The 24,601-nt window shown below is 50.8% G+C and overlaps 1 protein-coding gene across 2 annotated transcripts; it reads left to right on the top strand.

Moving 5' to 3' along the window:
• Positions 1 to 1,546: 1,546 nt before the first annotated feature.
• Positions 1,547 to 24,379, top strand: IGFBP5 (insulin like growth factor binding protein 5). 2 transcript variants are annotated; one of them, XM_080670744.1, is made up of 5 exons: positions 1,547 to 2,603; positions 14,536 to 14,765; positions 15,392 to 15,511; positions 16,842 to 16,964; positions 23,529 to 24,379. In XM_080670744.1, exons 1-5 carry the CDS (start codon positions 2,270 to 2,272, stop codon positions 23,562 to 23,564), a joined length of 843 nt encoding a protein of 280 aa, XP_080526870.1. In that variant the 5' UTR covers positions 1,547 to 2,269; the 3' UTR covers positions 23,565 to 24,379. The 2 variants fall into 2 exon arrangements, with proteins under 2 accessions (XP_080526870.1, XP_080526871.1); XM_080670745.1 differs by lacking the exon at positions 23,529 to 24,379 and having other exon boundaries at positions 16,842 to 21,325.
• Positions 24,380 to 24,601: the final 222 nt, after the last annotated feature.

The following is a 24,601-nucleotide window of genomic DNA, read 5'->3' as shown; positions in this document are numbered from 1 at the left end:
GATCAGAATCTGGGAGTGTTCACAGCATAGAGAGAATTGCTCCTGACCCAAACCAGCAAGAAAAATATTTTCTTAAAAGCAGTCCTGCAGAAAGAATTCTTATCATAGATAAGAGTGCAGTCTAGTGGCAAACTTCATGAAATGCAGCCCCTTCTCCCCGGGAAAGAGCACTTCCAAAGGAACAAGGGAAATGTAAGAAGCAACACTCCTACCCCAGTTTCTCCCAAATGTGCAGCAAAGACGGGTCATTTCCTTTGACCTGGCAGTGAGGGCCATAACCTGTCAGTGTCAATTTCAGGAAAAAAAATAAAATGGCCACGTTCCTTCTTTGAAGACTTGAGCTTTCTTTCATTTTGCAAAGGAGAGAAGGAGTCCACCGTGTCTGAATAGATTATCTGGTGTTTCAAATGGAATAATAATGTTCCTGGTCAGAATCTCTTCAGAGTAAGTCCTGTGGCCTGTCAGCTCATATTCTTGGGACGTTCATGTGTGTGCTAATTAACCTTAGAACAGGGTATCTTTCTGGACTGTCACCCATCCCCTCCAAAGATGTGACCCTGCTCAACAGAAGTGCCCCTTTTAAAAAAGGTGGAGGGGACGCATTATTCCAATCTGCCTTCCATCTAAAAATCCCACCCAGGACACTTTAGATCGCCAGGCAAGATTTTCAGACTGAGTGTTTCCTCCAAGTGCAGATCTCTGTAACTCACTGCTATGGGCTGACTGCCCCTGCAAGTGCACACAACACACACACACACACACACACACACACACACACACACACACACACACCTTCCCTGGGCCAACAATGTAGCAGAAGGAAAGTGGCCACGTCTTGCTTGACCATATGGCCAAAGACAGTCACTCCATCAACAACAGAAACTCTTGATTAAATTCCCCTTCCCCAGGCTTTTAGGGGAGAAATCCAGTTTTTCTTCTTTTTGTTTCTTTTTAATTCAGGTCACCACCCATCACTGGCCATCCTATATTAATAACCCCAACACACACACACATACACACACATGCACACGCACACACCTTACATGGTAACTTAGACACCAGCAAACTTAGACACTAGCAGACAGCCATTTACCAAAGCTTGGGAAGAATTTCTTGGGCACCGTATATATCCAGTTGGCTAATAAAAAATAAAATAAACAAAAAACTTCTCCGGCCTGGGCCTGGGCTAGTTAAGGGGCGGGAGGCGAGGGGAGACTGAGTTACTCCTCATTGTGTCCACCTTGCACAGAAGAACTCTCATCCCCACAACCCCCCCCCCCCACCTCCTCCTCCCTCACACAGCCCCTGCCTGGTCCCCGGTGCCCCTTTCTTACATTCCGGGGGGAGGAGGGTGCTGTTCGTGCAGCGAAGGGGAGCCCCTGTGTGTCTCGAAGGCCTCTCCCCACCCCCACTCCGTGTGAGTTCGTACTGCAAAGCTCTTTGGCATCCTTGCCTGGGTTGGGTGTTGGGGAGCTCAAATTGCAGCTACAAACTGGCTGGCAGCCAGGGCCGTGTATTTAAAAGCGCCTGCTCCACCGGAGTCGGTAGTCTCTTTGGAAACTTCTGCGGGGGTAAAAGAGCTAGGAAAAGCTGCAAAGCGGTGTGGGGGTTTTTCTCTTTTTTGCTCCTTCTAATTTCCCTCTCCTCCGTTTGCACCCTTCTCCGGGATTCGCGCCGAACCTGCGAATTTCGAAGAGGTGGTTGCAGAGTGGGAGAAAAGAGGGGTTAGGGCTTTTTTCTTTCTTTCTTTCTTGATTTCAATATTTTCCCCTGCCCTTGCGGCTGCAGCCGCCACCTTCTACCTGTTCCGCGGCAGCCGCGCGCCGCTAGCAGCTGAAGGTTAGAAAGGAGCAGGGTGTACTTTAGATCTTAAAACAACATTTTTGAAGACAAACCTCTTTTTCTCCACCCCACCCCGTCTCCTCCACAGCCTCCGAGCTCTTTATTCCGGTGGTTGCTTTGGGGCGAATAATTTTTGGCTTTTCCCCCTGCAGTTCTGACCAGGTTGGGCTTGGGAGCTGTTAGTTCGGTGCGTGCACCTGGCGCTGCTCTTTTGCCCCCAACCTGTTGCAAGTCTTGAATCCTTGTAATTGGACTTGCTTGCAGGCGCCCCAGCCCTCTCACTCTCACCACATTTTGCAATTGTCTGGGGGAGGGCACCTGCTCTACCTGCCAGAATTTTTTTTTAATTTCCCCGGCGCCCTCCTAGCCCCTTTCTCCCTGCGCTCTCGCTCTCCTGCCCCGCCTCAAGGTAAAGGTAGACTTGAAGATGGTGCTCACCGCAGTCCTACTGCTGTTGGCCGCTTTTGCGGGGCCGGCCCAGGGCCTGGGCTCCCTCGTGCACTGCGAGCCCTGCGATGAGAAAGCCCTCTCCATGTGCCCACCCAGCCCCCTGGGCTGCGAGCTGGTCAAGGAGCCGGGCTGCGGCTGCTGCATGACTTGCGCCCTGGCCGAGGGGCAGTCGTGCGGCGTCTACACAGAGCGCTGCGCCCAGGGGCTGCGCTGCCTCCCCCGGCAGGACGAGGAGAAACCCCTGCACGCCCTGCTGCATGGCCGCGGGGTTTGCCTGAACGAAAAGACCTACCGCGAGCAAGTCAAGATCGGTGAGCGCGCTCAGTGTGCCAGCCAGTTACACGGCGCACGAGCGGGGACAGGGGACGGGCCGGCCACGCGCGCTTTGCCCAGAAAGTGGCTTAGAGCCGGGGCGCAGCCCGGGAGGAGGGCGGGGCGGGGCGGGGGGGGGGGGGTCTTTGCACCTAGGAATTGGAGCCCTGACTGATCCAGCTATCCCAGGCTGCTGTCCATCCCAGCCTCAGGCAGTTTTCGCTCTTGCTCCACACCCTGCCCCCACCCTACTCCACCCCACCCCCTAGCCTGAATACCGACTCTGAGCTCCTATTCGGTCTCAAGGTCCAAATCCCCAGGTCCTGAGTCTCCAGTCTGAACGGGTATATATTTCATTATCAACTCCCTCCTTCACCACCTGCTAGCCACCCAACACGTTCTGGGGTTTTTTCTGAACTTGAAAAAAAATATATTTGTTAAAATATTGCCTTAACTGAGGACCTGGAAAGAGAGGCGTTCTGTGCTCATTCTACCTTTGTCCTTCTCTCAGCCCCTGCCCCCCTACCAGTCCCTTCTGACGTGTCTATCCTTCTACCCCGACACACATGCACACGCACGAGTGCGCGCGCGCGCCCGCGCGCGCGCACACACACACACACACACACGCTCGCACCGTTTGTAGTTAATGCCTTTGGGGTGAGGACTGTTATGCCCCTCCCACGTGCACACCCATTACTTTTGACTGGACATGATTGATTGAGATAACTGATAAATAGATTAAAATGCAAAATACCTTTTTCCTCCCAGGAAAGGTAAGATTACTTTAGGCACGCCAGGCGGTGGTGGGGAGGTCAGTGGGCTAGCGGCAGGGGGGGAGGGGGCAGGCGGGTGGTCTGGCGGGCGGGAGGAGTATGAAGCAACGGTGTGGTGTTCCTGTGCTGGATGTTCACCCCGAAATCTAATTACTTTCCCCCCCCCCCAATTCAGATTTTACCTAGGACGAAAGGTGGGGTCGGGAGGCAAGAGGGGATGTGAAACTTAGAACTCATAACTTCCCTGCCAGTACTAATCCCCTCCGCCCATCTCTCAAACTTAATCACAAGTGGGTGTGGTGTAAATATAAGCGGGGCCCTGGAATCACTGAATGCCAAATAAAGAGGGCGGGGACTGGAATGGCCACGCCCCGTTGGCTCCCCTCCGCCTCGAAGTAGCCCCGCCCCCAGACTGCTCTGCCCCCAATTTCTTAGCGCCCCGAGTCTAGGATTTAAAAGGTTGACTAAGTTACTTGTTTAATGAGAACAGTTCTGCTCCCTTTAGATCTGAGTTTCTTTATGAAAAGAGCTACCTGATCTTAAGTTTTTAAAAAATATTTTAATGAACTGTACACAAAAATCTGCATTCTGAAATGTCACACTGGTTATTGATTCTCTCCAAAAGGGGTTAAGATTTGGCTAAACAATGCTTATTCTGCGTAGTTACTTCCTGGGACAGTGCCTTTCTCCCCTCCTATCCCCTTCCACTGTGAGCACCCCAACATGGGTTTTCTTAAACTGCAAGCTACATACACTGTCATATAGGAAAGAAGTGTGTCGGTGCTTGAGAAGAGGCAGGAGAGTTTTCCTAGGTTCAGCCTACATCTTCCAAAACCCTTCAGGCTTTGCCTTACAGGCAGCCGCCCCTCCAGCTTAGCAAGAGGTAGTCTCACTCCGTACTGCTGCCTGCAAAAAAGAGACGGAAGGCAACGTGCAGACCCGGACGCCCCACAGGCCAGTTTGTGGAGTTATTTTTATTAAGAACCACTTTTAAAAGGCGGTCCCGCCTGCCTTCATCGTGAGGGATATAGATTTGAAAAATGCTTGGGGTGGAGGAGAGACGGGTAAGAGATATGAATCTACTTCCTGGCATGGAAGGGAGCGCTCTGGTTAACAACCTGGTTCACATCGGAAGTATGCCAGGTATCATTCAGCCACGTTCTGGCCCCACTTTTATTTGTCCAACAGTGTGGTTGTAGTGATGTGGGAGGTGTAGACGCGCAATTGCTGAGAGAGCTAATAGGAGCATCCAACTTTCCAGTTCAACCCTCTACACATACACACACACAGAGGAGGGGGGTAAAGGGGGAGGCCAGCTTTAGTCCCAAGCAAGATGCCCATTAGATTTTTCTGCATCCCCTTCCTCAACTCCTACCTTCAGGGTACCTCTGGGCCAATGCTAGCTGCCTCTCCGCTCTCTCCCCACCCCCGCCCCAGCGTGTCTCACGGACTCCACCCCGCCTTAGGCAGGTGCCTAAATGGATTGCAGTTGCTGAGGCGGGGAGGGGGGGTGCTGCACTCTACCAGGACCGATGCAATGGGAGTGGGCGCTCCTGGCTGTAGCTTTTCAGCTTGTAAACCGTTGGGCGGATCCCCCAAAAGTTGGAGATGACACGGAGGCACTTCTTAAGGAGTGGAAAATGAACAGAGAGATGGAGAAAAGTGTCCATTCCTTTGAGCAGAATTCCTGTTCCCCAACACACACTACCACACCGCCACCCCTAAAACAGCAGTGCGAACTTGGGTGCGCCCCTCCCTTCCGCGGTTTCCATATAAATATAAATAAAGGTATCAATCACACATACACACACACACACACACACACACACACACACACACACACCAAAAACATATATGCATATAGAGAGATAGATCTATACCTTTTTTCAATCCCTCCAAAAGAATGCGTCTTTGAATTAGTAATGGGGAGCTGAGGAGGGCGAGCTGGCCGGAGGCCAGAGCTTCTGGGAGGAGGAGCGGAGGGCGGAAGGCGGGCGGGCCGGCTGAGAACTGGTGTTTGCTGCGCGCGTTGCTGTGCAACCGAGAGGGAGTGGGCCCCGCGAGCCCGGGGCTGGGAGCGCGCGGGGCCCTGCATTTTATTTCGTCCAATTGAGGGGCACAGATACATATAGAAAAAGAGGGCAGAGTGTTTGAGGCTGGAGGGAGGCGAGAGACGAGTTATTTATTGGGTGGGCCGAGCTCTATAATATCGGTGAGCTGGATCGAGTCGAGGAAGGGCCGGGCTTTGCTGGGGCATTGTTTGCAGGACTCTTGTGGCTTTGTGGGCGGGAGGGCTGCACGCATCTTTGCCCTAGTCTGGGAGATCTCTTCTGTGCCAGGGAAACATTAAATTGGGGGTGCGGGAAGAAGTTGATTCTGGGTTTCAGTACCGTCATTGAGAAATAAGAGAGAAAGAAAGAAAATATGCTTCTGGGGAAGAAAAAAAAAAAACTTCAATAAAAATAAATTAAGCCTTTGCTTCGTTTAGGGGTTTGGCCTCCATCACCCTAGCTTCCACTCCAAACCTGGTCCAAATGCCATGCTGAAGTCCAGTTCCAGAGTTAGGTTTCGTGGCCAAATTTGTGTCTGGGTTGAACAAGATCATGGAAAATTGAAGAAGGCAGATTCCTTTCCCACACGCACCGCCTCCCTTTGAAACAAGTCTTTGAGAGGCTGACTGTGCCCTGCGCCAAGGAAAACGGGGTTGGGAAGACCAGAGATGCTGCTTTTAACTTGACTTTTCTTACCTTCCCCCACCCCACCCCCACCCCTCTCTGCTGGCTGGAGGAGCAAGCACAGTTGGCCACATTTTCTTTCCATTTCAATTTTCCCTTCCTTGTCCCTCCCTCCAACTCCCCCCTCCCATTCTCCATCCCCCAATGGCCAAGGCATCCCCTAAGGCTTGAGTTTTAAGTCAGAGCAGCTGTGAGTTAGTCCCAGGGCTTGGGCTGGATTTGAGGCGACAGGTGGGCTTGCAGCTGTAGGGGGAGAAGGGGCTGATGCCAGGAGCCGGAGGTTACCGGAAGGGTTACAGCGAAGGGCATGGGGGTAGGAATCCCAACAGAAGCCCTGGTACCTTTAATAGGGGAGGGAGGAGCTACGGAGAAGAAAAGGTGATTCTTGTCTAAAGATTTTACTTTGTACCTGAGCAATGCCTTTGAATCTTTGAGTTATTTAATGTGTGAAAAATAAAACTTTAAAGAAGGATCACCATATGCCAGGCCCACTGCATCCAGAAGCTGGAAGAACACCATAAAGGGTCCAGGCACCAAGGAGGGACCAACCAGGAAAAGGAATGGCTGTGGTAAGAGACAAGGAGGCAATCTGAAGGGGTTTTGTTGGAGTTTTTGTTTTGCAGTTTTACTACAGTTGGTCCAAAAGTTGCAAATCCCCAGAGATCATCCTTAAATTGCCAGCTGTATATGTTTTCCAAGACAACGATTAATTCGATACCTGTGAAAATAAATAAGTAAATAAACAAGGAAGCCATTCCTAAGCGTCTACTCCACTTTCCCCTATATCCAGAGAGTCCCCCACATTTTTTTCAAGTTCCATTTTTTCCATGATTTCTGTTACAACCTTTCTCTCTCTCTCTCTCTCTCTCTCTCTCTCTCTCTCTCTCTCTCTCTGTCTGTCTCTCTCCCTTTAATATAAATCCAAAGGAGTGAGTAGAAATCTCTATATGGGGCAAAGTGCCCTTTCCTGCCTAACCACTTGGTTTAGCAAGCTCCTAACATCTCTCCAGGAATTATCTGGGTATTAGCCAAAGAATGCTAAAGCTCAAGGAACCCACACAATCCTTGAAGTCAAGGCCCTCATTTTACAGATGGGGATGCTGAGGCCCAGCGTGCGGAGTCACTTGCCCAAAATTAGATGCAGGGTTAGTGGTAGAAGGAGGACTAGAATTCAGCTCATCCCTATTGATTTTAGGGTTCCGTTTTGCTATTCCTGGCTTTCTTCACTACTCACCAGGGCTCTTGCCTGGACCCAGCCTAACCTGCAATGAGGCCTTTGGCAAATATCACCTGATGACATCATCCCATAGTGAAGGTTGTGAGGATGAAATAAGAGCTCAGAACTTGAAGGTGCCCCATCTGACCTCTGTTGGCATGCAGAGATGTTTAATGTGGGCTCCAGGTATTCCAAACCTGGATTGTACCACCACACTTGTAATGTCTCTCTGACCCCAGCAAAGATGGCCCTCATTCCAGACCCTTTAGAACAGCACTTGCGATTGAAATATAATACAAGCCACATCTGTCAAATTTTCTAGTAGATACAGGTGGTCACCAGCAAGCCCCTCCCGCACCTGAGAGGGAACTGCTCTCTCCACACTCTCCTCCGCCCCACAAAGAGTCAGAGAAGAGTCTGAGCTTTGATTAATGGACAGGAAATGATTCCCTTGTTTGACTCATACCAAAGCCTGTCTCCTCAGGGGGACTAGGGAGAGTTCAAACTACCTGCTCCCTGCCTCCCCCTTCTGGTCATGTAGGTCATGCAGGGAATGTGGCTGCCTAATTGTAATGTTCTGAATAGGCTTGCTGAGTCATGAGTGGGAGTGTTGCCAGGTCAGAGAAATGAGCCGGAGCTTCCTCCCCCTCCTCATCTCCCATTCTTCCATTCAGAGTCTGCTCCCTACCTAGTCCTTCCACTACCTTCCAGTGTGGGGTGTGTAGGGAAAAGATAGACATTTCTATGAGCATGCTCCATCTTCCCGCCCCTAGAGAAACCTGCCTGGAGACACTCATCTTGGGAGTCGTGCATTAGTACATAATTGGTTAGAGGTGCATTTCTTACCAGCTGTCTCCCAGGGATCAAGAAATGTGTACTAGAGTCCTGAATCCTGGCTTGACCCCAGGGGAGAGGGGGCGGGGTGGGGGGGAAATGAAGAGGATCCTTTTTTTACCTCTGGTCCCTGGATGTGAGTGCAACCCCACCTTTCGATCTGGGGAAGTGTCACCAACTTGACAGCTGCCACCTCTACCCTGTGGAGAGTGGTTGGCCACCTTTGCTCTCTCCACTGTAGGGAAAATCCAGTGCCTTAGTGCGGTGTGAAGGAATGGGAGTAGACAGAGGCACGAACTCCCAGGGTGAGTTCTCTGTGTGGGGACTGGTTCCCAGAAGCTCTTGTGCCAAGTCCCTCTCACCTGGGGTTGGCCATCGATTCCCCAGAGACAAAGATAGAGCCATCACTTTCTGGCAGAATGGTCTGCATCCAGGAAGCCTTAGAGCTTGTGGTGTACAAGGAGAAACCAGTCAGCCAGGTGCCAAGCAACCAAGTTTTTAGTTGATGATTGGAACTAGGGAAGTGAGAGGCAACAGAGACCTGTGCTGAGAGGTAATTAGCACATACCAGCTCCCTTATTCCCCATAACAGCCCTGTGGAGAAGGGGCTGTTGACATCCTCCCCATAACTCAGATGAGAAAACTGAGGCAAAGAGAGGGGAGAAAGAGACTAAGAGGGATCAAAGTAAATCTGCACTGAAGCTTATGAACTATCAGCAGCAGCCTCGTCTTCCTCCCAAGAAGAGTAGCTGGATGTTAAGGACAGGTAGTCTGGCTATGTTTATCCGCTTTGCTATATGATGTCCTTATTTCTCCGTGCAGGATAGAGATGTGACACACCCACGCTGGTCAACTTTGCTGTTGGTTTAGGTGCCTGACCACGTTAGTTCTCCTGGCCTGAAATGGGATGGGGGCTGGAAAGGAGCTCAGCAAGGCAAGCCTTTTGCCCCCATTGTCTGACTCGGAACCTGCTCCCACTGCTGCCATTCACCCCAAGTCAACAGGACTCCCCTCTGCGTCCTCTTGCAGCTCCTCCCATCTGGCACCTGAGGATGGCGGTTGTTTGGGTTTGCTTTCCTCTTGGAAAGTCAGTGCTTTTTTCCTTCTCAGCTCATAATTCTCGTTAAAAGGAGCCCAGAACATACACATCTGTGACTGACCACAGAGGAAAAGAAAACAGTGTCTTTCCAGAGGGACTGGGACAAGGCAGACATTGGTTAGGGGTGGAATGGGCAGGAGGGGAGGGGTGCTGCAGCTCCCTTGGAAGGCTCCCAGCCACTCCCAGCCGCTCCCTCGCGCCCCGTCCCCTTTCTCTCTATGCAGAGGCACGCACATGCAGTGTAATTGAGCCATTTGGCATCTGCAGCTGGGAAACAGTCAGACTTCCGGAGACTGAGACATGCCTTATGGTTTTTTAAACAGTGAGCAGCAGACCCATCATTTTCCTATAGCCTTGGGTCGTAGCAAAGAGCAGGAGGCTGCAGTTGGCTAGGAAACAGGGCAGAGTGGGGAGGGGACATGGAGCATCTAGCCATACCCAGCCATAGATCTGTGCCCTCTGACCAGCTGTCCAGTAGAATTTTCTGCAATGATAGGTGTGGCTATTGAGTACTTGAAATGTGGCTAGAGCAACTAAAGAGTTGACTTTGTAATTTGATTTCCTATTTATTCATTTAAATAGCCACATGTGGCCAGTGGCTACTGCATTGGACAGTGAAGCCTGAGAGCAGAGAGAAGCCCCGCCAATCCAGGGGACCCCTCCATCTGTCCCTGTCCTGTGAGGCTCATTGCTCTGCCCCCTCACTCCCTCTGTGGAAGTTACTGTGCTTAAAGACAGTGGCCCCAGTGAGATGGCGTCTCAGGGCATCCACTGAGCTCTAAGGTACTCCAACTTACAGACAGAAAGGCCTCTAGGCCCACTTCACTTTGTCTCTTGCGTAGATCGATGCATCTCTCCATTTAAAGATTATTTATGGAGTACCATTCACCAGAGAGACAAAGATAAATGATGAGCCTCTGCTCTGAGATTATTGTTTAAATTCCACAGAGGGAGCCAGGATGAGAGCCAGTGGAAACCCGGCTCCCTTTTCATCCCTCGTAGAGAGATTCTGGGCGAACCCATCTTGTCTTCTGGCTAAAGAAAGAGACTTTCCTCTCTCCAGGTCCAGGTGGCCTGGCAAAGCCCTACATTCCTCCTGAGCTGTGAATTCCAAGTACGCCTCAGTTTCTTCTGTTTCCGAAACAAAGTCACAAGGTCTGGGCCACCCAGTTTTCTCTGAGGTTAGATTATGAGGTTAAGATAGAATGGGAACTACCACCAGCCTGGGAGGGGGCTGTTAATGATGCCAGGGAGGGACTGAGAGCCCCAGGGTGGGAGGTCAGATTGCAGGGAGCAGCAAGTCCCCAGCTGGACCATCCATCTCTATAACCAGGGAGGGGGTGGTATGAAAACATTTCTTAAGAACATATGCCTGTCAATGTTGCTAAAGCATCCTGTTCCTACCAGATAACAGCAGCAGCAAGAGGGCATATTGAAGACAGTGGTGGAGTCTGGATGGGGAGTATGCTTTGGGCACCTGTGCTGTGAGTAGATCTGCCCACCCTAGGGTGCCTCTGGGTACATAGCGGCCAGGCCTGCACCTAGATGCCGTCTGTGTTTGCTGGGACATGAGAACGGTGTAGTCCTCAAACGGGTGTTCATGTGAGCACAGGGAGGGCCCATGTACCTGTCTGTGCCTCGGTGAATGTTACTGTACCAGTGTGAATGGGCAGCAATGGCCAGCATAACATGGCAGGGGCTGGGCTATCAGAGAGCTGGTTGGTTGGCAACCCATCCCAAAGGTAAATATCAGGACAATATGATAGCTCTCATTCGCTCTGTCATCGGCAAGATCATGGAACTAAGCAAGAAGGAAATAATACTGAGCATTCCACATCTCCCATCCTCTGCAGAATCCTTTTGAAATGACAACTAGAGATGGGAAGGGAGGAGCCAGATATGTTTCACTTCTTCCCCTGATCATTTTTCAATTGCAGATGAAAGAAACAGCTGAGGGTTATGCACATAGAGTCTTGCCCCACTCCCCCTCCAGTTCCCACACCTGCCTTCTCCACCCTCCCCCTGTGAGTCCTTTCCAGTCCTCGCTTGTCCATCTCCCTAACTCTTTAAATACATGCTGCAGACACACACAGAGAAGGAGAGGGTTTGGTGGTTGTCAGAGAAACAGGCACACAAATTCCAAATTTTAAAAATTACTTACAGTCCCTAGCAATAAGCAGCCAGGCATGCTGTGTGGTCTTCAGTCTCTGTCCCCACCTACTGGCCATGTGGAGGATTTGACATGTTTGTCCAGCAGCTTCCAGAACCCAGTGCCCTCTTCTGTTCCTTGCTGTTCAGGCACAGGGCCACCTAAATCCCTTCCACAACCTCAGTCTGCTTTCTCTTGATGAAATAGCTCAGGAGCTGCCAGTCTACTTGTGCCTTCCTGCTTTATCTCAGACTTAAACCCTTCCCAAATCAAAAGCCTATTTATGACTCAAAGCAGCTGAGTGGGGCCTGCTGGCTCTGGCATTCCAGCTCTGGGTCTGCGTTCCAGCCCTTTCATCTCCCTGGTGCTGCCCTGGCTCCGCTCCAACTTTCCACTGTCTCTCTGGAGCCTACAGGTGACCACAAGACCTTGATGAGTATCTCTGATACTCAACTCTCCGGGTGCCTAAGAAATAGGTCACATGGGGTTAAGTGGCACCAAAAACCAGGAGGCACATCAAAGCTCTAAGCCTGCCTTTCAGAGCAGCAAAAGAGCTGGCATCCTGGGGAGGGTGTTCTCCCAGGAGGCCCGCCCTGGTGAGGCCAGTGGATGGAAGGAGAGAGGGTTTGCAAAAGTGTTTTGAGCTCCTTCAAGTGGATGCAGGAATCTACATTTGTTTTCTAGTGTCATCATTGCTTAGCCCAAGGCAACTTGAACACTTTCAGAGAAAAGACTAAGAGACTAGATGGCCTGTGGGGAGGATCCCAGGCGCTGGTCCAAACCCCTGGAGGTGAGCAGCTTTCTGGGGTCTCTCCCATTGGAGAGGCGACATCTGAGCTTGGCTTTGCAGGTATCCCACACATATCCCTGAAGACAATTTGCTGGTCCTCCAGGCCAGGCTGGAGCAGCCCCTGAAGAAAACACTCATCTCTCTCCCATGGTCAACACCCAGCCCCCTCTCCCTCCTCCCCTCACTTCATCTAGTTACAGTCTTAATTGGAGAAGGGGTATGGCCATGTACCCCAGAATGCCCCCAGCCTTTCAATGGCAACATCTCTTGCCCTCTCCCCTACCCCAGTGGTCAAATGTGTTTTGAAGATTAGAATGCTTAGTTTTGCCCAGAGAGGTTGAAGGAAGTGTCTCTGGTCCCTCAGTAAGACTGGCTCAGAGACCCATCCATGCCATAGTAGGCTTTTCCTCTTCCCCCACTTCCAACCCCACCTTTCCCTAAGACCTGAGCCTCGGGTATGGGCCTTAGTTACTAGATAAGAGAGCCCTAGCCTTTCTATTTGTACAGAGTCCTTCAAACCACCAGTGCTCCTCCCTGCATCCCGCCCCCTTTCTAGCTCTTCCCACAGCCAAGAAAAGTAGGTTTACCCCAGAGCATCACTCTATCAGCTAATTCCTGGAAGGCTGCATTCCACCAACCCGGCACATCATGTGTTGATGAATCATCACAGCAGGTTTGGATACAGTAGAGTCCGAGTACTGAGTCAAGATGAGGTGGGAAGTCGGACTGAAAGGCCAAAAGTAGGGGTCAGGGATCCTGGTGTTGAATTTGGTTCAGGGAGAGTCTGCCCCTGTCTTTGTTGTTTGCTTTCTGCCCGTCCTCTTCCTCTCCTGGGTGGTAGCCCAAATCAATTAACCTCCCAGAGCCCTGCAAACCTGCAGAGGCTTCTTCCAGGCGGGCAACTTCCCTGCCAGGGCCTTTAGGACAGGGTACCTGTCCAATTAAATGTGGCAAATCTGAGCCAACTGCAAACAGGTGCCTAGGTGCTTCCTGCCACCTGCCATCCTGACCAAGGTTGGCCGGGTCTCCAAATGCCTTTCTTAACACACACCTGTAACTTCCCCTAGGCTGAGAGTTCCTGCTCTGGGGACACAAACAGTGCCTTCTCGCCCATCTTCTCTCCCCCAACACCTCCCCTCATCCCACCTGCTCGGATTCCTCTCCTATTTTCCGTCACAGTGCCTTGCCCTTAAGTGGGTGGGTAATAGGATTTTCCTACACCCCAGTTGAGTCATTTAGGGTCACCTCAAAGCCCTTTGTTCTTTTTTTGAATTTGAAAAGAGGGCAATGAAGATAGGGCCCCCCTGCACCGGGCCTCCTGGCCATATCCTACCCCTCCCCCTGGGTCTGCATAGGCTGGTGGGGCTAAGGAACTGATAGGAGAAACGGGGACCCAGAGGAGGGTGCCTGTGAGATAAGAATTAAATGGAAATCTGTGGAATGAGAAAAGGCTGGGGGCAGGCGGGGGGAGGAATTAACAGGTCAACAAATAAATGAACAAAGTCCTACTTCTTTAAAGGTCATAAGTCAGCTAAGTATAGACTGTCACCAAGTCACCCCTATATATAACTGTGCCAGCCCAGCCAGCTGTCACCTTTCTTGGCCTGGAGTTATGTTATGTTCCAGCCCATCCAGGGCCCGGAGCACAGAGCCAGCTCTGAGCCAGTGCAGGGAGGGAGGCCTCAGGGTTCCGCATTCCCCCCTACCCCCACCCACTATTCCCCTCCAAGCCCCATATCTCTGGCTTCCCAGGTCCCCTTCTCCTGCTAGTCCAGACCCCCAGGACCCTCCTGCCCCCAGTTCCCCAAATCCAAGCTGCTCAAGTCCAGCAGCTCTGAAAGCATAAAGACCCCACAGGAAGTTACATGTGGCCTTTCTTGTCCACGCCCTGGTTGCCCCCTATTTCCTCCGACAGCCAAGATCTCCAGGTTGTGCTCTTATATCAAAGTCACACCTCTAGCCACTGCACCATCTACTTAGCCCCATAATCAAGCCCCTGACCAGGCCTGAGCCCTCCCAAAGGCCACTTCCCTCCCCTTCCTCTTTCCTGCCCCCAGAATGTCCTCTCCCTCCTGTCAAATTTCCCTCGCTTATCAGCTTGACTTTTTCAACACACCCCCAACTCCATGAAGTCCTCCTAGATTCGCACTATGGGACTCCAGTCCTGCCAGCAACTCCCCTCCACGTACATGAGAGCCGACTCTTATGCCCTGGTTCTCATTTAGGCTCCAGGAGGGCAAAGACCCCTTCTCTTCGAACCAGCTTCAGAGTCTTCGGCTCTGCACGTCTGAGTCTCCGCCCCAGAGGCTGATGCTCTGCTTCTTTCTCCCTGCAGATCGAGAATCCCAGGAGCACGAGGACCCAACCACCGCTGAGGTGGCTGAGGAGACCTACGCCCCCAAGATCTTCCGGCCCAAACACTCCCGCATCTCCGAGCTGAAGGCCGAGGCAGTGAAGAAAGACCGCAGAAAGAAGCTGACCCAGGCCAAGTTTGTGGGGGGAGCTGAGAACACCGCTCAGACCCGGGCAAATGCTGCCCCTGAGATGAGACAGGAATCCGAGCAGGTGAGTCTCAAGGATCCCCCCCAATTTCGTCGGCATCCATGCCCCGCAGCCTCTGTCACCGCCCTGACTTGCTTCTAAATGAGCATTCGTGGCAGCAGGAGATGCTAGACCTAGTGAAGGACCTGCCACTTACAATAGAGAGCTTTTAGAGCTTACATTTATCAGGACCCAGGGTTTGTCTGAGTGAGCAGGCGTAGAGGCAGTACGCAGGGAAAGTGCCAGCCAGCCACAGGGAGCACAGAGCAAGTGCCACGAGTGTGAATGGCTGGGGGCTGTGTCCTCACCTAGGCAGATGCTGGCCATTCTCCTAGAGCATCCGCAGAGGGCCGCCTCCAGACATAACCACTCAGAGGCATGGAAGAGCTGAGGGTGGGGAGCAGGAAACAGATGGGACAGTGTGCCTCTGTGCCTGGTCAAATGCAGGTTTTGCACACTTTATACACCCGGTGCATAACAGGTGGGAGGAGGAAAGGTCTTTGGTAGCAGCTAATTGGAACAAAAGGTGGTGGCTTTCCCCACAGAACTTTTGTTTCCCCCCCACCTGCCCCCCGGGCCACGTGTTCTGCACACGTAGGTGGTTTCCACCTGGTCCTGCCATGCCTCTCATCCCTCCTATCCGCACACAGGGCCCCTGCCGCAGACACATGGAGGCTTCCCTGCAAGAGCTCAAAGCCAGCCCTCGGATGGTGCCCCGTGCAGTGTACCTGCCCAACTGTGACCGCAAGGGATTCTACAAGAGAAAGCAGGTATGCCCCGTCCCATGCCCCCAAGTTCAAAGGGCTCCTGAAAAGACACTCACCAGGAAACCTCTACCTCTAAATGCCTAAAATGTATGTCTTTAACAATAGTGTTTTTCAAACCTGAAATATCCATAACACAAATGTGATTTTCCCATTCCTCCCTGTGCTACAATCTACTTAACTTTTAATGATTCACCTTATTTACATGAATTTTATTAGGAGGGGAGAGAGAGAGAGAAAGAGAAACAATGCTATGTTGTTTTACTTACTTATGCATCCATTGGTTGATTCTTATATTGTGCCCTGACTGGGGATCATACCCTGGGACGATGCTCTAACCAACTGCCCAGCCAGGGCTACATGAATTTTAAAAGAAAACTTGACATCACTGTGTCTCATCCCATGTTGTATGTTATTTTCTGATACACACACATAGATATATGCATATATATGACTTTAAAGCATATTTTCACCATGTACCACCTGAAATCACTGTGTGTCCCCTTCATAGCCAGGCTACCCTTTGAACTGCCCCACTGTTGGCTAACCAGTGGTGCTTAACGTATTAAATTGGGTCCGCATTCCCTTAAGGCAATGGTGTTCAGCCTTCCTTGGGCATCAGCATCACCGGGCAGGTTTGATAAAACACTAATGGGTGACCCCCCTCCCCAGTGTCTGATCGGTGGGTCTGGAGAGACTCTGAGAACTTTGCTTTTCTAACAAGTTCCCTCCCATGTGACACTGATGCTCTAAGCATACCCTCATCTAAGTGAGGGGTCAGGGGCCAGGCAGCCTTGGATCCGTTCTTGGCTCTCCCACTCACTAACTGTGTCCTTTTATTCCAGTTATTTTTTTAAATCTCTGCCTCCGGTTCCTCATCTAAATGGAGAATAGTTGTGCTTATTGTTTTCACACGATTGTGAGGAATAATGGATTAATCTCTGTAAAGCACTTAGAACAGTACCTACTATGTAGTAAATGTTAAATAGCAGTGCTGGTACATGGTAAAAACCTGCAGAAGTGATACCTATTAACATTATCATTATTATTAATTATCATCATCATCAGTATCAGATCATCAGTCCATGTAGCTCTCTGGAGAATACCAAGTTGGAGGATCCTGAAAGGGTCACATAAAACGTGTTTATAGGGGATAGCCAAGGTCAGACTGACTAACCTATCATTTCTCCAGACCCACCCCGGGCAGGGGTACAGCCCCCCTCAACTCTCTGGGGGTGAAAGTCTGTCTTGGGGCGGGAAGACGAAGGGCCAGGCGAGGGTGCAGCCTCCTGCAGGCACAGCCATCCTCACTGCCTTTCCCTGTCCGCACCCCCAGTGCAAGCCTTCCCGTGGCCGCAAACGTGGCATCTGCTGGTGCGTGGACAAGTACGGGATGAAGCTGCCAAGCATGGAGTATGTCGAAGGGGACTTCCAGTGCCACACCTTCGACAGCAGCAATGTTGAGTGATGCGTCCCCTCCTCCTCCTCCCCTCACCCCACCCCACCCCCAGCCCCAACTCCAGCCAATGCCTCCCTCCACCCCAGGACGCCACTCATTTCATCTCATTTAAGGGGAAAACATACATATATCTATCTAACTGAGGAAACTGAGGACCTCAGAATCTCTAGCAAGGTCTCAACTTTGAAAATGGCAACAATGGAGATGAAAAAAGTTAAGGAGATTCCCCCACCCACCCACCCACCCTTTAAATGGTTTTCTTTTTGAGGCAAGTTGAATGAATAGAGAAGAGAGGAAGAACAAGAGGAAGAGAAGGGACGAAGGCATGTGTGTACAAGAGAGAGTAAAATGAACAGAGTTAGGAAAGGAAGGGAGAATGTGGGCAGCAAGGAAAGATCCCAGGCCTCACGGCTAGCCCCACCTTTCATGTGCAACCCTGGCCTGAGCTGGGGAGACGTTTGGGCGCTAAAGTTTTGGCCCAAGATGTAGTATTTGATGACACACTTGGAGCTTTCCCAGGTTGGATTGGTCACAGAGGGAGCAAGGCAAAGACAAAAGGTGTCAGCGCTTCTCCTGGGTCTAGCTCCTCCTGCAACCAGCAATGTGGGCTGCTCGAACTCTCCTTCCTCTGCTTGCCCCACTAGGTGTTCTCTCCCCACAAACTTATAAAAGCTAAAATGCATTCCACTCCCCTCAAAACAAAACAAATTAAAAACTGAGTGATATTAGATAGATAGATTTTCCTAAGCAGATACATAAGTATGCATACATATGTGTGCACATTTCCCTGTGCAAACTTTTGGAAATTAATACACAGTCAACAGTGGGAAGACTTGTTCCTCCTGGTTGACCAGAACTCCAAGCTGAAGCATGTGGTTTCGGCCCCTCAGTGCATTTGATTCACAACTAGCACAGCCTCTGTGGGGGAGGATAGGCTGAAAAATAAGTGGGCTTGTATTTATCTACAAGGCTCCATGTAGTCATATATAGGCATATAAATCTACTTTCTTTCTTTTTTTTTTTTTCCTTCCTTTCTTTCTTTCAAAGATTTGTATTATTAACTTTTCAAATAGTTTCTACGGGGGCATTGAGGAGCTTCCTCATTCTGGGAAAACCAAGACAACTCATATTCTTTTAACATGACCCATAACACCAGTCTTGCCTGCCTCCCATGAGCAGCAAACTCAACTTTTTGTGGGACACAGTGTTGGATTTTTTTCATGATTTCCCACGTGCACACGTCTTCACACGTACCACCCAGCCAGGTGGATGAGAGCACTCTGTGTGCACCCACCATGCTCCTCAGACCCTCCAGAAGTAACCATCTCCAACCACACACTGAGCGAGCCCAACATGACCAAGTTTGACCTACTGGTCCCACCGGGCCTTTCCACTTCATCTGGGCAGAGTCTGCATTTTGAAAGCCTCTCTCACTCTTCACGCTGGCAGAGCAGGAGAGAGATGGAAATAAGAGATGGCAAAGAGGGATGTGGAGGTGAACAAGTTTCAATACAGGGAAGTTTGTAAAGTAATTGTTCAGGCCAGATAGATGGAGTGAAGGGAAAGGGGCTGATGGCCCCATTCTAGCTTTGAAGCAAAGCAACAGAAAAGGAGAAAAACCAGAGAAACTCCCCTGGCTCCCCACCCGATAAGCCCTCTGGGATTCAAGAGGAAGATGGGGTACAGGTTACAAATGAGAAATGAACTAACTCTCGGCCTTAGAGCCAGGGAGGATAGGTAACCTTAGGGTTCTAGACTTAGCATCTAGACCACAGCAAAGAGCAGTAGAGACTGGCCATGTTTTGAAGGGACAAGACTTTGTGCTCAAATGCCCATCTTCACCCAGCAGTGAGGGACTGAGGCCAGAGAATTTTCATTCACTCTGGCCAGTTCAGCTTCCTCCCTGGGGTGAGGATGGAAGAAAGGCCTAGGACAGCCAGGGAATGGATGCTTGGGGTGCTGTCACTTGGCAGCCACATTCTGAACCAAGGACACTCCCATTCTCCACTGACTTCCTCAACAAGTGGGTGGTCTGGGGGCTGTCCCCTGTGGCTGGAGCTAGCCTGCCAGGAAAGGGGGCTTGGACAATGGCAAGGACACCTTTTCTCACTGTGAGCACAGCCCTCTCCACTCTTTCCCGATGGCATGACACCGTGGAGACACTCCAACACCAAACGTGGGGCAATGAAGAGGGACAGCAAAGAAGCCAATCTAGTCCAGCTAGCGGAAAACTTGCAGCTGTGTAACGTGGGGGATGTCTCCTGCTCCCCAGGACAGGACAGTTGGCTGGAGGTGGGAGAGATGGTCGATCTTCATAGGACAAAGGACCTGACGGGAATGGCAGCTGCAAGGACTTACTTGACCTGCGGTGTCAGCATACCCCATCTCCCTGTGCCACTGTCCCCGAACCCCGACTCACATTTCTATGCTGTAGGCCAGTATCCTGAACCTTCCCCACCTCCCTCTTCTTTCTGCCCATCCTTCCTTTGGATCTTGAGCAGTCATCTAACTGGGTTCTGCCAAGTGGATACTGGGGTGCCATTCCCCCTAAGAAAAGACTGAGCCAGGAACTGCATGCCCTACTCCCACCCCTCCCTAGGCCTGGACCTGGTTCCTAAGCGGGGCTCTCCCCACGCCCCACCCCCTACCACTGTTTACTGGACTTTGAATGGGCTCCTGACATCAGCTCTTTGCTGTCAGCCCAAGGTGGGGACGATGGTCTGGCTCAACTCCACCAGTCTCTTCAGGACTCCAACGTTCATGACGACTACACACCTGTGAGTCCCCAGTGTTTGCAGGGAGTGATCCTGGTCAGCTGGTCAATCCCTAGAGGACCCTGGACCTTCTTGATGGATGGAACTTAGTCTCTCCCAGGGGAGGTCCGGCCTGAGCCCAGTATGGAGAGACCACGGGAGAGAGTCACTGGGGATGATGGAGCTGTCCCCCGGCAGGTGGGAGAGGAGGCAGATGTGGAGCGCTGCCAGCCGCAGGCTTCTCCTTGACTCCAGGCTGCCTAGGCCTCTGAGTGCTCTCCTAGCGGCCTGAAGCTATAGCTTCTCAATGGCCTCAAGTCTAAGTGTTGACCTTCCCCATCAGGAGGTCTCATCCCAGCTCCCTTTTGACTCATGCCTTACTCAAGCAATGTAGACCATACCTGATGTCCCAATGGAGGGAGGCCTAGCCAGGACTGATCCTCCTTCCCCCAGAGCCCTCCCTACCCTGGCAAGGAAGGGCATCTGGGGAGAAAGTTTCTCAGACAGCCAGGCCTGGACAGGCCCGGAGACTTCATCCCTTACCCGGGGAGGAAGGGAGGCCCAGAGGCTGTGGGGTCCCACAACCTCTCCCCTCGCCCATGTCCCCATCACCACTTTGGTGGTCTCCACTGTACCCCTGCAAGGATCAGCCTCCTCTGGGGTCTGGGAGAGGTGGGTCATGTACACCACGCACTCCCTTCTTCCACCACTTAACTCTCCAGCAGCCACCCAGCTGCCATGGCAACTGCCAGGCCTCCTCACAAGGAAGCAATGATCTCCCGGTCCATGGGCTCAGCCCCCAGAGGGCTCCAGCTCAGCATCCCCATGGGCCAAGGAGAGGCAGGACCCTCTGCTCTCAGAGAGGACTTTTGTGGCTTCCAAGAGAAAGGAGGCTACGTTTTAAGAAGTGGTGGGACTAAGGGAACAGGGTTTGACCTGCCAGCAACCTGGGCGTTGTACTGTCTTTATTTTTGAAACCACTAAAGTGCAAGACATATTTTGCACTTTTCTCCACTTTGTTTTTCTCTTAGGTTTTTGTGTCTTTTTTGAAACATACTTCCTTGGTTTCCTAGTGGAGTACATGACTTAGCCATCTCCACAGACTCTGGCCTCCTCTCTTCAGCTCCTTCTGAATGGGGAAGGGGAGGTGGGAGGGCGAGTTCACTCCACTCCTCTGGTCCCCGGACACCAGCCTGAGTCCCACCTGCCGCCACCAGCGCCGTCACACAGTAGCCCACATGGATAGACAGTTATCAGACAAGATCCTTCAGATTCCGAGTTGCCTACCGGTTTGTGTTTTTGGTTTTTGGTTTTTCAGTTTTGTTTTTTTTTTTTAGACAGCAGTAACCACAGCACATATTACTGTAGTTCTCAATAGTTTTACATACATACATACATACATACATACATACCATAGCTCTATTTTCTCCTATTTTTTTGTCTTCAACTTTTTTTAAAGAAAACAAATGCTCATAATCTTTACTGGTGAAAAGATGGATAAACAAATCAACAAACAAAACCAGTTAATGGTGAAAAAAAAAATGCAGGAAAAATAATCCGCCTGAATGTGGAAGAACTCACCTCCTGTTTAGCATTTTGTACCTAAGGAAATAAAAACGAGAAAAAAAAAAACACAACAGAGGATCTCACGTTTTCTTAAAAAGGTGAAGATTGCTGTATACTATTTATTCATCTTATAATTTATGTTACTCCTGATCTTTGTCGTTTGTCGTGACAAAGCATTTATTTAATAAAGTGATGCATTCAGTTAGCCTGCGTCAGCTTCCTCCAGGTCCCAGGACTCTCCTCGGGCCACATCCAGAGGGAAGGACAAATGACCAGGCAGAGGCAGAACCCAGGGGACCCCAGGCCCATCCAGAATTTGGGGGCCCCCTTCTCCACCCCTTCAAATCTGTCTCAATGAGTTCATGCATACCAAATATCAATGCATGTTCAGCTACTGTTATTACTATGATATTCTTATCATTTAATTTCAGCCCCTGCTATTAAATAAAGTGGCCTTAATCTATCCGTAAGCAAATGATGAGTCTCTTCTCTTTGGAGAGGATTTTAAGGAAGGCATTTCTAGAATGTTCCTCAGTCACTTACTCCTGGGAACTTCTGTCCAAGGCAAATCCTACCTCCCGCTCCTCCCCAGCCCACTGCTGTTTCTGCCCAGTGGAGAGAGAAGCTATGAAATGGCTGGTGACTGATTTCAGCCTCTCAGGGGCTTAAAGAGCATCGTTTCCACCTGTCCTGCTGCCATAGGCACCCTGCTACGGTTCCCCCTAGACCCCTCTCCTCTCAGCTCTTTTCCCAGCCCCAGGTCCCCTCTTCCTTTGTGGAGCCCATTGCAGCACACATCTGGAGTCCCTGACCACTCCCTACAGGGACATCCCCATCCATGGCATCTCCACTCCGCCCCACCTGAACCCTGTGCCCTGCCCCTTGCAAATCACATGTCAAGTGAATTAACTGGGAGTGCCCCTGCCTGACCAGGGGGTTGCTGGTCATTGGGCCCACTCCTTCCCAAAAGTCGCTGTGCCCCTGAGACCTCTCCACCCCACACACAGCTTTGCAAACGTGTGGTCTTCAGCAAAGGCCTAGCAGTGAAGGCAAAGGTGAGAGTGTAAAAGCTGGGCTGGGAGGCAGAGAGGGGCGGGTGCCTGGCCCACTTTCCTTTGCATGGGTGTTGACCCATGGTGGGGACAGGAAGAGTAAGGTACAGGAAGGCCATGCTGGACTGGGTCACCCCACAGGACCTGCCCCGGGACTGCCTCCTGGCCTCTCCACCAGCAGCTGCTGTCACCCACATTCTGCCTGAAGGGGGTGTGGGCAGGACTCTTCTTCAATTGCTGTGTCCATGCCCGCCCCCTCAACCCGCCACTTCCCTCCCCTTACACCCTCATCTAGGAATTCCTAGAGTTCTGGCTCCCATCTGCCACCCCTTCTCCCACCCCCACCCTGGACAACCCACACAGTACCTTAGTGATCACACATCCACCTGGGGTCCTATGATCCTAAGACTGGACTGGAGTCTCGTGTCTATAATAGAACATTTCTAGAAACATGGTTCTATTTCACTCCTCAACTCTAGCAGGTCTCCCCTCCATCCACTGAAACCACACTTTGAGCCTCGACACCTAAAGTGTTCCACATGGAAAAATCTGAAAAGCCCACCCTCCTATTCCAATCATACTCTACTATTACGGTGAGAGGAATGCCGGGGGGGGGGGGTGGCAAGGAGGCAGTGTTAGCATTTACTTAAGGGACAATGGAAATTCTGGTCTGTGTTTTTGTTTGTTAGTTTATTTGATCCATCGACCATCTGGCTCTGCTTCCTTCTCTGAGGACCCTGGAGCCTGTGGTTCCACTGACAGCTCCGACTTGTCGGGGGTGGGGGGTCTTGCTTGCCCTGGAGAAACCTCACCAGCCAATCTCATCACTCCTGCACAGCCTGCTGAGCCCTGAGGGAGAAAGTCCCACCATCCTGTGAGCTTCCAATCCTGCCTGAAAAACCTATTAGGGACTCCTACCTGGGTTGTCTCCCTCCCACGTTCCCCTTAGGTCTAAGCACACTGGCACGCTTCTCCCCAACTGCCTTCTCCCTGTCAGAGAAAACCAACACCCTTATGAGACCGTCCTCATCTTCCCACCTCAAATCCTACAGAGTTAGCCACAAAAGCGCCATGATGTTCTTCTTCCCTCCCCAATCAGTCCCCCTGTTTCCAAGGACAGCCCCCTTCCTTTGCTCCCCCCACCTGCTGCTCCTCCACCTCCTCCATCAACCATTCCCTCTCTCTCTCTACAGGTGACAGAGGAGGGGGCGAGACGAGGGTGGATATGAAAATGTCTTGGAGCTAGAATCGATGGGACTTGTTCGTGAATTGGTTGTTGAGATGAGGATGAGGGAAAGTCATGGGTATCTTCTCCACCCAAAATCCCCCAGGCAACTTGAATTCAACATGCCCAAATTGAGCGCATCCTATAAGCTTACTTAAAGATGAAATAAATGAGGTCCAGAGGTCAGAAAGGTGTCCACAGTCACATAAGCCATAAGTAGGAGAGTTCAAATTCGTCTCAACAGCTGCCTCCCCTCCAAGCCCATGCTCTCAACTACCACATCACATGTAGCTAGTATTCAAGACACACCTGGCAGATGTGGTCACGGCAGGGTGATTCTCCAAATTCAGAGGCACAAGCTCGGGGCCTGCTTTGTGGGCGTGTAACCTATGTCGTCACGCAGGGACCCGTGCTTGGCTTAGTGCTCTGCTGCTGCTGTCTTGAAATTCTTAACAATTTCTGAAGCAGGGGCTCTGTATTTTCATTTTACCCTGAATCCTACAAATCAGGTCACCTAGAAATCAGGTGATTCTACAAATCCGAATAGCCCAGGAGGCATGTTTTAATGTGTATTGCCAGGTCCCTTCCTAAGGTTCTAGCTCTGGAATAAGTTCTTTGATCCCCCCAAGTGTAACAAGCATTCCAAGTTAACTCATTGTGGACTCCTGGGACCACCTCTTAAGCCAGGGGTGAGCAAACTTTTTGACTCGAGGGCCACAGTGGGTTCTTAAACTGGACCGGAGGGCTGGAACAAAAGCATGGATGGAGTGTTTGTGTGAACTAATATAAATTCAAAGTAAACATCATTACATAAAAGGGTACGGTCTTTTTTTTTATTATTTCAATAGTTTTATTCATTTCAAATATTTTAACAAGAAGAATGTAAACACTAATTATTATAATTTGAAACTTCAAAAAATGGAGGAAAAATAGCACAATAACATACCTTATATTGAAGATGGCAAAGGCAAAATAAAATTGCCTAACAAAGGAAAGGTACAAAAGCCTTTCAAATTAAACTTAAATATAATAAAATAATTT

The sequence above is a fragment of the Plecotus auritus genome (genome assembly GCF_963455305.1).
Source record: "Plecotus auritus genome assembly, chromosome: 5".
NCBI lineage: Eukaryota > Metazoa > Chordata > Mammalia > Chiroptera > Vespertilionidae > Plecotus > Plecotus auritus.
Note: the sequence above shows the minus strand (reverse complement) of the source record. Positions and strands in the feature narration are given on the sequence as shown.

Excerpts from the sequence above, each read along its gene's own strand:
- IGFBP5 (XM_080670744.1), top strand. The coding sequence starts at position 2,270 with ATGGTGCTCACCGCAGTCCTACTGCTGTTGGCCGCTTTTGCGGGGCCG. Across the intron at positions 15,512-16,841 it reads GATTCTACAAGAGAAAGCAG|TGCAAGCCTTCCCGTGGCCG; the intron begins GTATGCCCCGTC and ends CCGCACCCCCAG. Across the intron at positions 16,965-23,528 it reads ACACCTTCGACAGCAGCAAT|GTGACAGAGGAGGGGGCGAG; the intron begins GTTGAGTGATGC and ends CTCTCTCTACAG.